Below are 15,179 nucleotides of genomic sequence, written 5' to 3' on the forward strand. Positions count from 1 at the left end.
ATTTACCAAATGTACAAAAAATAACACTTCCACAGTAACAGTGAACAAATGAGATGACTATGGTTCAAACCACACAACTTTTAAATGCCACTGCCTCCCCACAATCTCTGCATATCCTTTGAGACAATTTGACTCACGTAATTGAATGCATTAAAATTGCAAAATGCATTAAAACTCTTCTGTATTCATTAACCCTAAACAATCATGACTCAAACCATCAAATATTAGAATTCAGTCAAATGGTCATCAAAATTTACAGAGAGATTGATAACTAAAGTTGTCCATTTTATAACTCTATAGAATTTGGGTTTTTTGTAAAAGGAGAGAACACACATTTTCCATCATTAATTTTAGCTTTTTCATTTCCAGTAAGTTACAAGCTACTATGTAAGTGTGTATGAGCTCTTTTCACCATTGATAACAATGAATCCTCTACTGTATTTGAATGTCAGATGTCAGCCACGTAAGGTATAAAAAAAACCCCAAACGTAAAGAAGTAATCTAAAGAAGTGAAGTGGAAATTTGCATCCCTAGACTACACTTGAATTAAAATAAAGATCTATATTTTAGTGGTTCAGGAAAACATAGGAAGAATTACCATAACCTTCTTCAAGCAAACTAACGGGAAAAACAAGAAACGGAGTAGTCATACAATGACTCCTGCAAAGGCTCCTAAACAACCCTTACTCAACTGTGCCAGAATGCCACTCAGGATGCTGAATTAATTTCTCACCAGCTTAACAAGATGACCAAATTGCACACAGATACAGTACAATCCAAAATATAGTATGGGCTTAACCATGCTATATTACCTTATTCAACTGCTCCTTGGTTTTGTAGAGAAAAGGTGTTTTCCTGAATTTTCCCTCTTTGTATTTTTGGGTAATGAACGCTATCCTTTTTTCTGCAGGGTCATCAATATGCAATTCTTCATCTGGAGGAAGATTTCCAGCCCAAAAACTGTTTGCCCTCTTATTTCCAATGACGATAAAGAGCTAGATGAGATGCAAGGAAAAAGTTAGCAAAACAGCATGAAAGGTATGAAGCTAGCCTCTAAACAGTTTTCACCTGCTAAAAGTTGAAAAAGAAAGTTATTGAAGAAAACAAAATTGTCTAGAGGAGACAGAAGCCTCTCTCAGTCACTGCCTATGGTCATCTCTAAATTAATAATAAAGCCTGCAGTCATCATTTACCATCAACAGCAGCTAAGCTTTACAAGGCTAACCAGTTGTAACACTTCATTATATATTAGAAAATACTAGTTAAAGTTCAGAGAAGAGTAGCATGTGTTTTAAAGAAAACACTGATGGCTCCAAGCCTATCAGGACCACTTTTTATCACCATCACTTTTTAACACCCCAAGCAGCTAAGCTGGTAGTGAGAAGTTTCCTCTATTTTCCCCTTTCTCCATCATGAGTACTCTCCAAAACTATTTTGTTTCTTTTTCCCCAAAAATATTAGATACTTGGAGAAATACTAAGAGAAATTGTACATTTTGTTAGCAAAACGAGTATTTTGAATTACACAAAGGTACATGATGCACAGAAACAGTGATTTTCCTGTAACAGCACCATATTGTTTAGCTGTTTTATGTTCAGTTTTCTTGTGAGTAAGGCAGTAAATAACTCCTTTTCGTACAGTAGGTTTCAAGATGGAAAAAAGAGTTAGAATATCACAACATACCTCAATAAGTTCATTGCTCCAAATGCTAGCATCCATTTTTAGACTTCGGACCTTTGAATCTCTTGGTCCTAAAGATCTGTGTTGTCCTGAAAATCCAAGAAAATTACTTAACTAAGGCACTTAAACAGGTTTTCTCTTCTGCTGAGGTAACAAAACAGTGTGATGAAACCAGATTTATTCTACTTGCTGTTTTTAAAAAAGGTTAGGTTTGACATTTGAATATTAAATAACAGCATCAAAAATACACCTATTCGAAAAAAAAAAGTTAATTTCATTTGATAGTAATGAATAAACAAAGTAGGCTGTCTCATGTAGACTGTTTCTGGGAGAGTTTGGTTTGAAAGAAAGCCTAGAATTAAAAACTATTTCCTTAAATTTACTGCTTAAGGACATATTTCAATATAAAACATGACATAATTATATTTTTAGTAGTATCTGAAAAAGCTATCCCTATTGACAGTAAAATATGCCCATATGTAACAAAATTAATACCCAACATTTATACACTAAAAATCATTATTCTTTGGTATCTAGCCTTGCAAAAGCCATTCCTTTCCCATGAAGTGCTATTGCATCTTAATTTCCACTAATTGTGAAGGATTATTCATCTGAGAGAACTCAGCTACCACAGACATGCCATTTATGCATGGAAGTGCTTTAGAGTAAGAATGCCCTTGGTATTAAAAAAAAGTTTTGCTCACATTTTCTTTCTCAAAACTTCCACAAGGATAACACTTCAAAAATAAAATTAAATAAAATTTTTAAAAAGCCAATTCAAGGACATACATAGATATGCAAATACGACATTTTGTAGAACCCACATAGCTTGTCATTAATTACTCACCTGCACACTTCTTACAAATGACAACACAGAGATTGATGGATGCCCAGTCAGGACTGGGAGCTTTACAGTCAGCGCAGCTCCTGTTGGACTCATTGAACCAAATCTTCTCAGCTACTTCATAATCAGATAGAGTTTCTGCTATTGATTGCTGGAGTGCTTCAATCCAGTCTTGTTTCTCTCTTTCTGACTCTGCTGTAAAGCTGAAACAATTGACTTTTCTGTGTTATTGATCTTTATTTTAAAGCCCAATTAAACATGGTCTGTAGTCTCTCTTATTTATTACATTTACACCCAAAATCACAGTCAAAAATCTTCCTCCACACAGATATAAATACTAAGATGAAATGCATTATTTTGTATTTTTAGTCAATGAAACTCCCTGTTTTAGTACTTTTTTCAACAGAATCACTACTAGCGTAAGCTACACAGCTTTTGTAACATTCACGTAACATGCCTGAGTTAATTTCAATCCTTTTATGTTACTGATTACCAAACTTAAAGACTGAATTTTAACAAAAGCACAGAAGGACAAAAGAAAACATGGAGACTTACTGAGAATTAAAAATGGACTTGCATTTCATTTAAATTTATCTTTTTAAAAAATTAACTAGTAAGCAAACATCAACAAAGTCATGTCTTAAGAGAAAATCAAAGAACTAGCTATCTACCAACCAGCAACAGATTCAAATTGCTGATCAAGACTAATTTACCTGCTAGTTGACTGAGAATGAAAGTATTTTCTAACATTTAACAAGTCCAGGAGAACAAAGAAATTTCTTTTTCTCCTTCATTAAGACATCTCATTCAAGAAACACCACAAGACTCAACAAAAGGCTTTTATTAGCATGTACTTTCATTTTCTTAAAAATCATTACAAGTCTCAGCATCAGCCAAAGTGAAACTTTCACTGCTTTCAACCACAGATTTCTACAAGGGATAACACATGAAAGCTTCTTTTCAAATAAAATGTGTAATACTAAATGGATGTAGCATTATTTCACTACTGAAGTTAATTATTCTTTAGGATGGAGGCAATTTGTTGAAGTGGAGAAATTCCTTTCTCTTTTTTTTTCTTTTGCCCTTGCACAGAATGAATAAAGAAGGCTACATAAAAATACAAACCTGTGGGTATAATATGCCTAGTCAAGGGCTAACAAATGCAGCACACAGCTAAATAAATGAAAGAAAATCATCCTATTTTTCTAAAAATTGCTGAACATCCTTAATAAAAACATCACCTTTTCATCCAAACTAGCTACAGCACTGCAGTATGAAACCAGTATTTCTTTAGTGCCTTAGTTAATTGCATATTTTGTTAAGTAAATATTAAAGTTCTTACCTAAAGCTTTTATAAGGAGTAATTATTTCAAAAGATTGCTTTGCAGCCCGATCCACTTGTTTTACATTTGCCACATTCATAGGGATTAAAGTGATACCAAATCCTGTCTTAAAGTCCTAGGGAAAAGATAATAAAAGTTTAGGGGGTTATCATTAAAGAAAAAAAATGCGTGAAAAAGAATTATTTCATCATGGTCCAAAAAATCCAAGACCAGTAATAGACACCTTTGCCATGACATACAAGCCACTTCTAATTTATTAATGGATAAATAAACCTCCAATAAATTTTGTCCAACCACTAAGTTTCCAACTCCTAGAAAGACCTTACTTGATTGTTGGTAGGAGAAAAAAATGTATGCTCTAGCTATTAATAAAGGAAAGAATAAAAAAAAAAGTTTTAAAAATAGATTGCATTAAAATGTGAATGCAAAATTATGGAAGGATCTAGCTTAAATCATGCTTTAGTGTCTAAATAATTTTTATACATCTAAATCCTTCTAACTGACAGCAGCTTTTCTTGCTTTAAAACTGAGTGTTCTAACAAAATAAAATACATACAAAATTCTTTCTTAAACCTTTGGTTGCTTCTGATCTACTACATGAACTAAACATGTCTTTGAAAAAAGGTCCTATATAGCAGCTAAAATAGACAAGGGTTAGTTGTGACTCAATTATTAGAAAGTATTTTTGCCTTAAACCAAGAGAAATCATTTGGGATTTTTTTCCTCCTGCATGGAAAAATGTACTTAAAATAAAAATAACTTTTGCATTAACACAATTGCAACATAAAATGTTCAGTGAGCTCTTGTGAGGGCCTATCAAATGTATGGATTTTGGAAAAACTGGTAAGTATGTATGTTATTTCTGATCTATTTGGAATACCATCAGCATTTCCTTCTTTAAATTTATTTACATGTCCATCTAATGGCAGTCACTTCCACAAGATTAACTTCTGGAAGTATTAGCATACTTCTTGAAAACAGTAACTAAATCAGAAACAGAACCAAACTATATCACCCAAGCAAAAAGCCAAATTCACATACTTTACCACTTGTATGTTCACTAAGTTACCTCTCACATAACAAGTAGTTGGGTAAAAACTGATAAAAATAAAAGCACTGAAGGGTAAATGTTTCAGAGTTGCCTGCCTCTGAAGAGAGGATTGTTTTTCTATTTAATACATATTTAAACCTGCATCACTGACAAGTTTCTCTTTGTAAAGATGATTAAATTTTTAAACACTAAAGCCTAGATGGAGAAAATACTTTACAAAACTCTTAATTTTATTTCCCTATTTCAGGTATGAGCAAATAAAGATACAATTTTAGCCAGGACTGCTAAGGCTAAACCTGACAAAAGACACACATATATGCACAAGCATATTGTGTCTATGCACAAGCAGAAGTATCAATTATCTCATACGAGGCATTGAATAGAATAATCCCCCAAAAAGCACAGTAACATCCATTATAGGATGAGATTTTTAGAATGACAGAATTCCCACTAATTAAATATACTGTGAGATAAGTTAGTAATGTTTCCTTGCCAGACTTCTTATTAAGAATTTTTTGGGGTGTTTTTACATCCATTACCTTTGACAGTAACAGTGGGGAACCAGCTATGAATTTTATGGACACAACCCTTTGGAAAACGTAGAAGCTTTTCAATAACTAACCAGGTTTAGCCATACTTCATATAATTTAGTTTAGAAAATTTAAAAAAATAGATATATTTTTAAATATTTCTACTTTTCTTCTACCCTCATATCCTGTAACCTGAATATTTTTATTCTCTCCCCTCATCTTCAGCCCCCACACCAAGGGGTTTCATACCAACACACCTGTCTCAGAAGAGAGCAGAGAGTTCTGTGAAGCCTACTCAGTCCCTAATTCACCCTCTATGGGAAAAGAGTGGGCAGAATAATCTCTTTGGAGTGTGAACTTGACAGCCTCTCCTGTAGCAGTGAAGCATTCTTAACTTCACCAGTGAGAAAAACAGAAGGATGAAATAGTAAAAAAAAGACTGGGGATAGAAAAATACAAAAACTTTTATTTCTATCAGTGAAATGAAAAAAGAAAAGAAACCTAACCAAAACAAGCCAAAACCATTAACTTTCTAGAATTAAATGGTTTATTCTTCTGAGATGTAAATTGGATGCAAGTTTAATTTGTTGATTCAATTATTTCAAATTATTTCAAGCAATTGGCCTTAAGAAATCCTGATTTTCAAAAGAGAGGTAACAAGCCTATCCTTGAACCTTAACAGTGCAATGCATTCTTTGTTTCTTAAGTAAGAGTTGAAAAACCACCAGAAGCCATGGTTAATAGGTGTTCAATATACTTTTAGGTCCGGATTGAAGTTCACTGAAGGTAAATGAATAACAAAGATGACCAAAATAATATCTACCTTCTTGAGCAAGATCAAAAGTTCCCCTGTACAGTAGCTTCCCTTTAGGCACTTGCTACTGGTGATGCTCATAAAAATAATGCAAATAAGAAAAGGCACATGCTCATCTTCCCAAATAAGCTTCCAGCAATCTAAGCACTTGAACAAACAGTTGCAGGAAAGACGTTTATACTTACTAGCCACTGACAGACACATCCTCAAGGAATTAAAAAGCCCAACAACAACGTGACTTGAGTTCACTCTAGGATATTACTTCATACATTTCCCAAATACTTGTTGTGAAAAACTGAGGTCCTTTTTTATATGTATGTTGCCACCTGATAACTGAGAATTTTAATTTTTTTGCCTGACAACTGAGAATTTCGTTACACAACATAAGAGGAAAGAAAAGCTAACTAAACTTCATTCATCTACTTATTCCATAATGTTCCTTCTCAAAAATATTTATTTTATATCCCTTTAAGTCTCTTTTTTATGCTTTCAAACAGCTGGTTGCATTTCCTTTCCTTGGAGCAAAATGGAGCAAGCTGCATGGAAGCAACCTGATCTCACACACATTAATGTCTGTGTAAACCAAACTTTGTTGTACTACCCTTAACAATACAGAAACAAGAAAGCCCTCTAGAAACAAAGTGCATTAATTTGAAAGTCTTAACCTTTAGGTGCAGCACCAACTCTCCAAAATTTGCATACGTGCCCAGTGTCTGAACAATCCCACTAAAGAGAGAATAACTCACTATGTTTTACACTCAGCAAGGGCATAACAACTTACAATACTGAATTTCAGTGTGAGGAAAGTCAGAAACGTTAAGAAATTAGAATCTACTTTTCAGAACAGAAGATGGTGGCAAATTAAGCAATTTCACTGGTACATTAGAGTGAAGTTATTTCCATAAAGGTCCACAGAAACTCCTTAAGGTAATTGCACAACACTTGGCACAAACCTGGCTTTGTGAACACAGGTACACTAGAATCTAATTTTCAGTGCTCAGAATTGTATCTTTCAGGAGTGCAGTCTTCTTCTCACCTTCAGAAACAGAAGTGGGAATTGGTACAGGGAAGAAAGAAGTGCTCCACTTTGAAAGAAAAATTCATTCACTTTGAGTGCACAGAAGGACAATAGGGCCATTCAAGAACTATACGAAAAAATCGACAGCAAGAGCAAGCAGTATCTTTTCAGAACAAGAATTGTCTTGCTTCTACCCACTGAAAGCTCATTGTTTCAGATACATGGAACTGTGCTAGGATTTCTGACAAAGGAAGAAAAGTTTAAGATTCAAAAATGCACAGAGAAAGATGAGGGTTGGGTTGTTTGTTTTTTTTTTTTTAATTTAAACATAAATATGACTTAAATGTCTGTAGTTACACTGTCTTCATGAATTTGAAGAAAGGCTGAAAAATGAGTTGACAATAAGAGCTTTAAAAAACCCCAAATAAAATTCTTTATAGATAAAATAATAGATCAAAAGTATTCACTAAACAGCACAGTTAACTGAAGGCTAAAAATACTAAGATGAGTACTGGCCTTCTGATTAGCTGTTGTTCCTTCCTGAAGGGTGAATGATTACAATGTGTCAGTGTTGCTGTTATTATCACCCTGTCTGAAAAAGACATAACCTATGAAAACGTGTCATCTGTATATAAACCATGAAATTATTTAACTTTTATTTTTAAACATACCTTTAGCACGTATCTATAAAGTGCCTCTCAGTGTACAAAACTGCCTTCTCTATTTTGCATTATCTTTTCATAGGCAAAAGCTGTCCTGTGACAGGCTTTACTAACATTTCTTCAATTCTATTTTGGATGAAATTCAAGGAGATTCAAAATTGGTCTCACACCTTTTCTAATATACCACCACTGTTTTACAGACACAGAAATAAACACCAAGGTTAAGGAACACTAAAGTGCATGTATGTGTAAAATCATGCAACTGTATCTAAACATGAAATTTGAGAGCTGCTGGACACCTAACTTTCAGTATGTTGTCTTAAAAAGACAGGCTCAGGCACCTTTCTGCATGCAATTCATAAATAAATTTGTAATCAGAGGCTGAACTGTGTGACTTGCAGACTTCCTCCACAAAACTGTACTTCTAAAAGAACTCTTCTTCTACCTAGAAAGTATAATAATTTTTCTTTATATTTTTTCCCTTCCACTTGGCATTATTATTGGTTTAGTCAAACCAAAATTCATCTGAACACAGGAGTTCTAGAGATGCTGCTTGTGTTCCTCAACATTTACCATTTCAGCAGCTATTATCATGTCTTTGGATGCGCTGTCTAACATTAGCTCCCCAGTACAGAAAGTCGATTTAAAAAAATCCTTGCATCAGGAAAATATCTCAGGGAAATGAAACCAAAAAAATCCAGCCACAATTGTAACTTTATCCATACTCCTCACATAAAAATAATTGAAAATAAAAGGTTAACTAACTGCTACTTTCGTATTAGAAATATCAATCCATATTTTTATATCCTTCTTTTTGGTGGAGAACTAAGGGGATAACAGCAACAGCTGAGAAAAAGGAAAATTGCTGCCATGAGTTCAAGAGACTATACTTCTACATACACATGTATATACACACATAAGTATACACCTTCATACAGAAATATATATATTTGCAGCTTATTTTGAAGTAAAAAAAATACGGAAGTGCAGAACTCTGAAGTACAGAAATAGCACTGGTGTATGCTGGGAACACAGCACTATTGGAAATTGCTACATCAACTGTGTATTCTCACTGCACATCAGTTTCCTTCCTGTGAATTATGTGGTCATGGTGCATTTCCTTTTTTTGTCTTTGGCTGTCAGATCTTGAGGACATGCAATATTTAAGCATGTGCATGCACACACACAGATATATAGATATATATAGATATATATAGATATATAGATATATAGATATAAAAATATATATCTATATTAAATAAAGCTCCAGTAGTGGTAAGAAGCAACAGATAATAAGTCAAGAACATTATACTACATATAAAGATATATACACACACACAAGTGTATATGTGTGTGTTGATAAATGCACACTTTTTTGTTTCCTTTTTAACAGCTGTCTTTCATACCACCCTAACACTAATTTATAAAAATTCATATTTCTGAAACTACTCTTGTCCTACTGCCTATTCACAGAAAGTTCTTGACCTTTAATCACAGTATCTCTGATCAGAGTTCCAAAATAGGACCTTACATGGTTCCTTGAATTTACCATTTAATTTGCAACAGCTCTTTAGGTTTAGCTTGGGAAGTTACCACAAAGTTTGTGACAATTACACTATTCCTGCAAGATCTGAAAATTCCCTTAACAATTTAACATGATTTAGGCTTTTCCTTCATTCTAACCCCAAGGCATTTGATTCCCTCCAAACAACCAAACTATTCCAGAGAGATTAAAAGCCAGGATTTAGAATCATTCAGATGAAGCATTCATAGCTTCTTTCCCCTCATTATTTGGAGGCATATACTTCAGCCTTTCTAGCTATTAAGGAGGACTCATTTCTGCAACAGAAATACGGGAAAAAACAGGCTTCCATATTAATGAAATATTAAGACTTGTTATGTAATTAAGAGTTTGAGAAAGAGTAACTAGTAATGCAGAAATTGCTTTGATGATATTAAGTTTACACAAGTTTATATTGATTTCCTCTCCTTCTATAGGTACTGAACTTAGCACCCCTAGTTACTTCTCATCAGGCTTCTCTGCATCCTTCATCACAGCCTAAAACCTTTTAATACAGATTTCCAGTGATAGTTACTATCGTGGATTGGAATACAAACCACCACATATTTACTCTGTCTTACAGTCTTCTAATGAGTCTCAAAATGACACCACAGGGAAGCATACAGTATATAATTACAGGCTCAAAGCATAATGTTAGAAGAACATGAAGGTTGCTAACTCAAGCCCTGATGAGCAAGGACATGCTAGAATTCCAGTTGTCTCTGCATGTTAACGCTGTAGATTGGTGCTCATCTGTTATGATATGTGACAGTTTTAAGTCACATCATCAGTTTTAAGTTCTTCATTTAACTAAGCAAAATTCTTTCCCCCATTAGAGAACCACTTGAAAATGATTCATGCTATTATTGCAGAAAAATTTGTAGTGACAACCTGGCATCCAAAATTCTGGAGGTTACAAAGGAAGAAGACAGCAAAAGACAAGAAGGGCCACTTAAATTAGCTCTAGTCAGTGCCACGTGTGGCACTGCAGTGGAGTGTTTTGGATATAGTGCCGGAGTACGTCCCTCTCTGTATCATTCCACATCATTATTTTATAAATAAATATAATACCTGTACTTTGAGATGGCTCTATGATGAAAGCCAGTACATAAGAAATGGGAATACCTAAGATATTAGTTTAAAAATGCATTCCTGACCAACACTCGAAGGTAGTAGTTACAACCTCGGATGTTTCTTCTCATGTAAGTCACAGATCTCTCTATTCACTTACTACAGGAGCAATTCAGAAGCCTCACTTCAGCATCTATGTGTATGTATTTTGCAATATCAATACAACTTTATATCACTTGATTATGCAACATTAGGCCCATGCCTTGCTTGTTGTATGGGATAGATCTAGGACACATGAAGATGAAAGCTCCCTTCCTTTATGGGCTGCAAAACACAACAGAAAAAAAAAAAAAAAGGAGGATCACATAATTAAAGTGACTGAATACTATCCTCGAGAGTTAGCTCTTAACTTTGCCTTTTCCAGATTCTACTCAGTGTAAATCAAAAGCCTTAGCATACAGTCATTTCACTGCACATTTTTCATTTCCCAGTATCTGACTTTATGCTCTAGGGTTTGATTTGCAGAACTGCTGAGCAACTGAAACTTCAGCCAAGACCTATGAAAGCAGTATTTTGAGCAGGTACAGTTTGACAGAGAACTATTCCCTCCCAATCGCCCATAAAAGACTAAAATAACAGAGAATGTAAAATATATGGATATTTGAATCCTTCATTCTGTTTCTCAGAACAGTGTGGTCACATGGAGGAGGCAATCATGTTCCTTTACTTTACAGGAACTGATGAAAAATAAATTCCTCATTGTTCCTCAAAGAACACTCCCTTTTCAGTGAAGGATTCATCTGAATGTAAGGCACTTTTCAACAGTGTGCTATAAAAAAGGCATGGGCTACTTCATGAAAAGAAATTAGAATTACCAAACAGTTACTAAATAAACAAAGCACTGAAAGAGGTAGTGATCCTGTGGAAGTAAATAGCATATTACAGTATCTACTGCAAAACACTATAATTGCATGAAATTAAGATCTTAGAAATCAGCCCAGTTTTCCCACAATTAGAGGGGTGCACACATCTGTAACTGAGGTAATGTTATTTCACGCAGATCTTCTATGAATTTCCAAAAGTTTTTAGCTGAGTTCTTCAAAAAAATTAGGTTTACATAACACAGGAGCATCTGTCTTCCCATGTAACCCCAAGTAAGTTCTTACTCTAGACAGATGCTTGGCTTCAATCAATTTTAACATAATAGCAGCCAATGAATCTTCAGGTCTTAGCAAGATTTAAGGAAAGTAGATCAGAAGAGAGAACACAGAGCCTAAATTTCCCCACTTCCTTACTGCCCAGTCCCATAAGGAAAGGTTTTAGTGTATGGTCACAGTGAATTGAGACAAGATGATGCAATCTGGAAGGGGATGTTCAAAGTCAACAGCCACAAACACATAAATACATAAATTAAAAGCTTCTATTTCTTAATCCTCAAAAACAAAGCGAGAAGAAGACAACAGAGAGAAGAGAAAAGACCATAATTCCAAATATTCATAAGTTTCTCATTTGTGCTGAAACATGCTGAAAGGGAAGGGGAAGAAGCAATCCATGCTGCAACCATGCCTTGCCATTAAAAATAATTTGTATGCATGCAAATTATGTACTTCAGAAACAACATGTGCAGGTTGCTGCATTAATAGAAGAACCTGAATTTTACATAATGTTGTACATTTTAACATGAAGCAGTTTAAAGTTATTAGTGGAAAGCAGAGTTCATGATTTAAAGGTACCATAGTCATTTACATTGCTGCTTTAGAAATACACTGGAGGAACTGAATTCTTCAACTATTCTACAATTCAGAGCTCAGCTGAAGTACAGAAAGTGTGATTCAGACCATATTCCATTCTTCAGATACATGCTTTCTTTTTCTTGTCACTCAACATACTAGGAAAGCAACAGTCTCACATCTGAGGCACACCACACAGAAACAAGCATCAAAAGCAAGCTGGTAATACTGCATACAAAACCTTCCTTGCTGTCTTCCCAAATACCCTGAAAGACACCAAGCAAGAGAGACAAACCTGTCCTTCTTGTGTCCCCTACTGCCCCGCCACACACACACACAAAAGACAAGTGTAGGCAAGGTTCCAGTTTCAACAATTACAGTAACTCCTTTCCAGCAGGGCCTCTCTGCAGCATGGGGCTAATTCAGAAACCAGCATCTTATCAGCTACAGAGGCTGAAGCCACTGCAGCTGCCTGGGCTATGATCTTTACTTTTGCTGCTTCATGAAAAATCATGAGATGACATAAAGATGGTACAGCTAAATAAACATGTAAATAAAAGTCAAAGCCTGTCACGAGCAAGTAGAGCCTATATTCAAGGCTTTCACCTTTACTTTTATTCCAATGGCTACTCATCACATTATCTCCTATTTAAAGAGGCAATCATGCTCCTTAAGATACACAATTTCTAACACACGGAAACTCATTCCATTTCAGAGTCCATTTCTTGCTACTCAATTCACATATTTTTTGCCCCAAAGGAATACCAGTTTAACATACACAAAATCTAAAATTACATGGAAGTGCCTCAATTTTCCTCACTTTTAGTGTTTGATACCTTCCACCTTTTTTTTCATTTAGCTGAAACAGCTATCCCTATAGCCACCACATCAAATTCACACACAGTTTTAAACACTTCACTGCAATGAGCACCCAGAGCAACTCCTGTTCATACAAGGACATTTTTAAACATAGATATTACTATTACAATTTTAAGTAGCCATCTGGACTCTTCTTTGGAAGTGCTTCACAAATGGAAACCTTCTTAGATTTAGCAAGAGTGTTCTCCAGAGACTGGAAGGATCAGTGAATTTTAAGATACCACATATAGCCATAATTTTCTGAATTCATATCTTTATAATCGTCTTGCCAAAGCTGTACATACTCAGCAAGGATCTTGTTATGTATTCATAATCCAGAAAAACTGGTAAAAAAAGTGTTTGAACTCTTACAGGATGGACAGATTGTGAACATTTTTGCAATACCTTAAAATCTACAACAGTTGTCACTAGATAAGAGAGAAAACTGTTATGACATCCCCCCTGGCAAAATTCCCCTAATGAACCAAGAAATCCTCCAAATAATGGAGTTTCTGCTTTCCTCCAAAATTTGCCCATGGAGATAAACAAATATGATATTGACAATAAAGTATCATTGACCAAGCACAGTGTTTTGACGTACTGACTACACACAGTAAGGTGCTAAGACAAATGGTCTTCACAGTATAAATATGAAGAATTCTTATTTTATTTACTACCTCCTTCTTTAATAAATTAAAATTCTATTATGTGATATTTCACAAGTAGAAATAATTAATAACTAACATAATTCATAGTAGTTCAATAACCACAAGCAACAATAGCATTTCCTGATGGAGAAAGTTTTCTGAAGTTTTTTTCATTCACAAACCCAATTTCCAAGTAATCTGCATGACTCAAAATATTTACAAGGGGCAATTAATTAAAAAAAAAAATTCAACGGTTTATAAAGTACCATACAAATAGGATTAATTATTATAGATATTTTCACATCTTAAAAAAATGTATTTATGGCTATCTGAATATACTCCAAACGTACCCCATTTAATCATAACTGGATTTCTATGGATTTCCCAGCTGATGTTGATAAAATGCACAGTTTAGATTTCTGATCCTATCAATCTGAATTACTCTTCTGAGATGGTGTATTTGCAACAAAACACACACATACCACACACCTTATAAGAATAAATGAATGAATTATGTGACATATGGAGAGCTCTGGACTGTGCTAACTACTTTTTCCAGCTTGGGAGATTTTAGACACCTTTTGCTTATAGAACCATGAAGAAAAATGTTTCACTTTAACAATTGACATTATGATCTTCAATTTAAAAGGAAAAAAGTAAGCTAAGGAGAGTACAGACCCTCACAAAAGCTTTTGGCCAGACAGTATAAACTCTCATCTGTTTAATAAATGTTCACCTTTGAGGGAAAGAGACATCAAACCCCATAAAATTTCTGATTTGTTTGAAATTTGAAATTCTGAAGTTTTTGGACTACCTGAACCAAAAAGATAATGTTTTTTCTTGTGAAACACATAAATAAATATTTAGTAGAAGATCTAAATTTTGAGAGTGTGCACACATATTCATTAACTTTGAAGAAAGTGTCAGACTTCATGAAGGTTCAGACCTTCTCTAGAAGCCAATGTAAAGCCTCAACTTCCCACTAATGCCTAGAAACAGGAACCTAAGGAGACCTAATTATGATTTGTGAATTCCTCCTACTTCTGTAATACTTATCCTAAAAAAGTGAAGTGACAGCGGCACCAACAGTTTTGCCATACATTCATCTGTGCCTGGACCAAGAGAGGGCTGATGCTGTGACAACAGCAACGCTGCACCGCAGCTTTTTATGAGCACGAATCTTTCCTAACCCACTCGGTCATTTCAGCATGATCTCTCCTGGGAAGACATCCTCCTTACATCTAGTTCAGCCAAATATAGAGTGAGCTGGGTTTGGGGTTTTGTTTGTTTGTTTTGAGGAATGGGTTTCTGTGGGTTTTTTTATAAAGAAAGTATTTTTGTCTGCTGGCTTTAGATTCAATCATACTAAT

The 15,179-nt window shown here is 34.6% G+C and overlaps 1 protein-coding gene across 4 annotated transcripts in view; it reads right to left on the bottom strand.

The window, feature by feature from the left end:
• ARAP2 (ArfGAP with RhoGAP domain, ankyrin repeat and PH domain 2) overlaps positions 1 to 15,179 on the bottom strand; it is a 125,001-nt gene that overhangs the window by 63,132 nt on the left and 46,690 nt on the right. For all 4 annotated transcript variants that reach the window (XM_032109510.1, XM_032109511.1, XM_032109512.1 and 1 more), the window contains 4 exons: positions 3,867 to 3,982; positions 2,528 to 2,727; positions 1,684 to 1,769; positions 813 to 995 (listed from right to left, as the gene is read on the bottom strand). In XM_032109510.1, coding sequence (XP_031965401.1) covers positions 813 to 995; positions 1,684 to 1,769; positions 2,528 to 2,727; positions 3,867 to 3,982 — 585 coding nt within the window. The remainder of the gene's footprint in view (positions 1 to 812; positions 996 to 1,683; positions 1,770 to 2,527; positions 2,728 to 3,866; positions 3,983 to 15,179) is intronic.

The sequence above is a fragment of the Corvus moneduloides genome, chromosome 5 (assembly GCF_009650955.1).
Source record: "Corvus moneduloides isolate bCorMon1 chromosome 5, bCorMon1.pri, whole genome shotgun sequence".
In the NCBI taxonomy this organism is placed as follows: domain Eukaryota; kingdom Metazoa; phylum Chordata; class Aves; order Passeriformes; family Corvidae; genus Corvus; species Corvus moneduloides.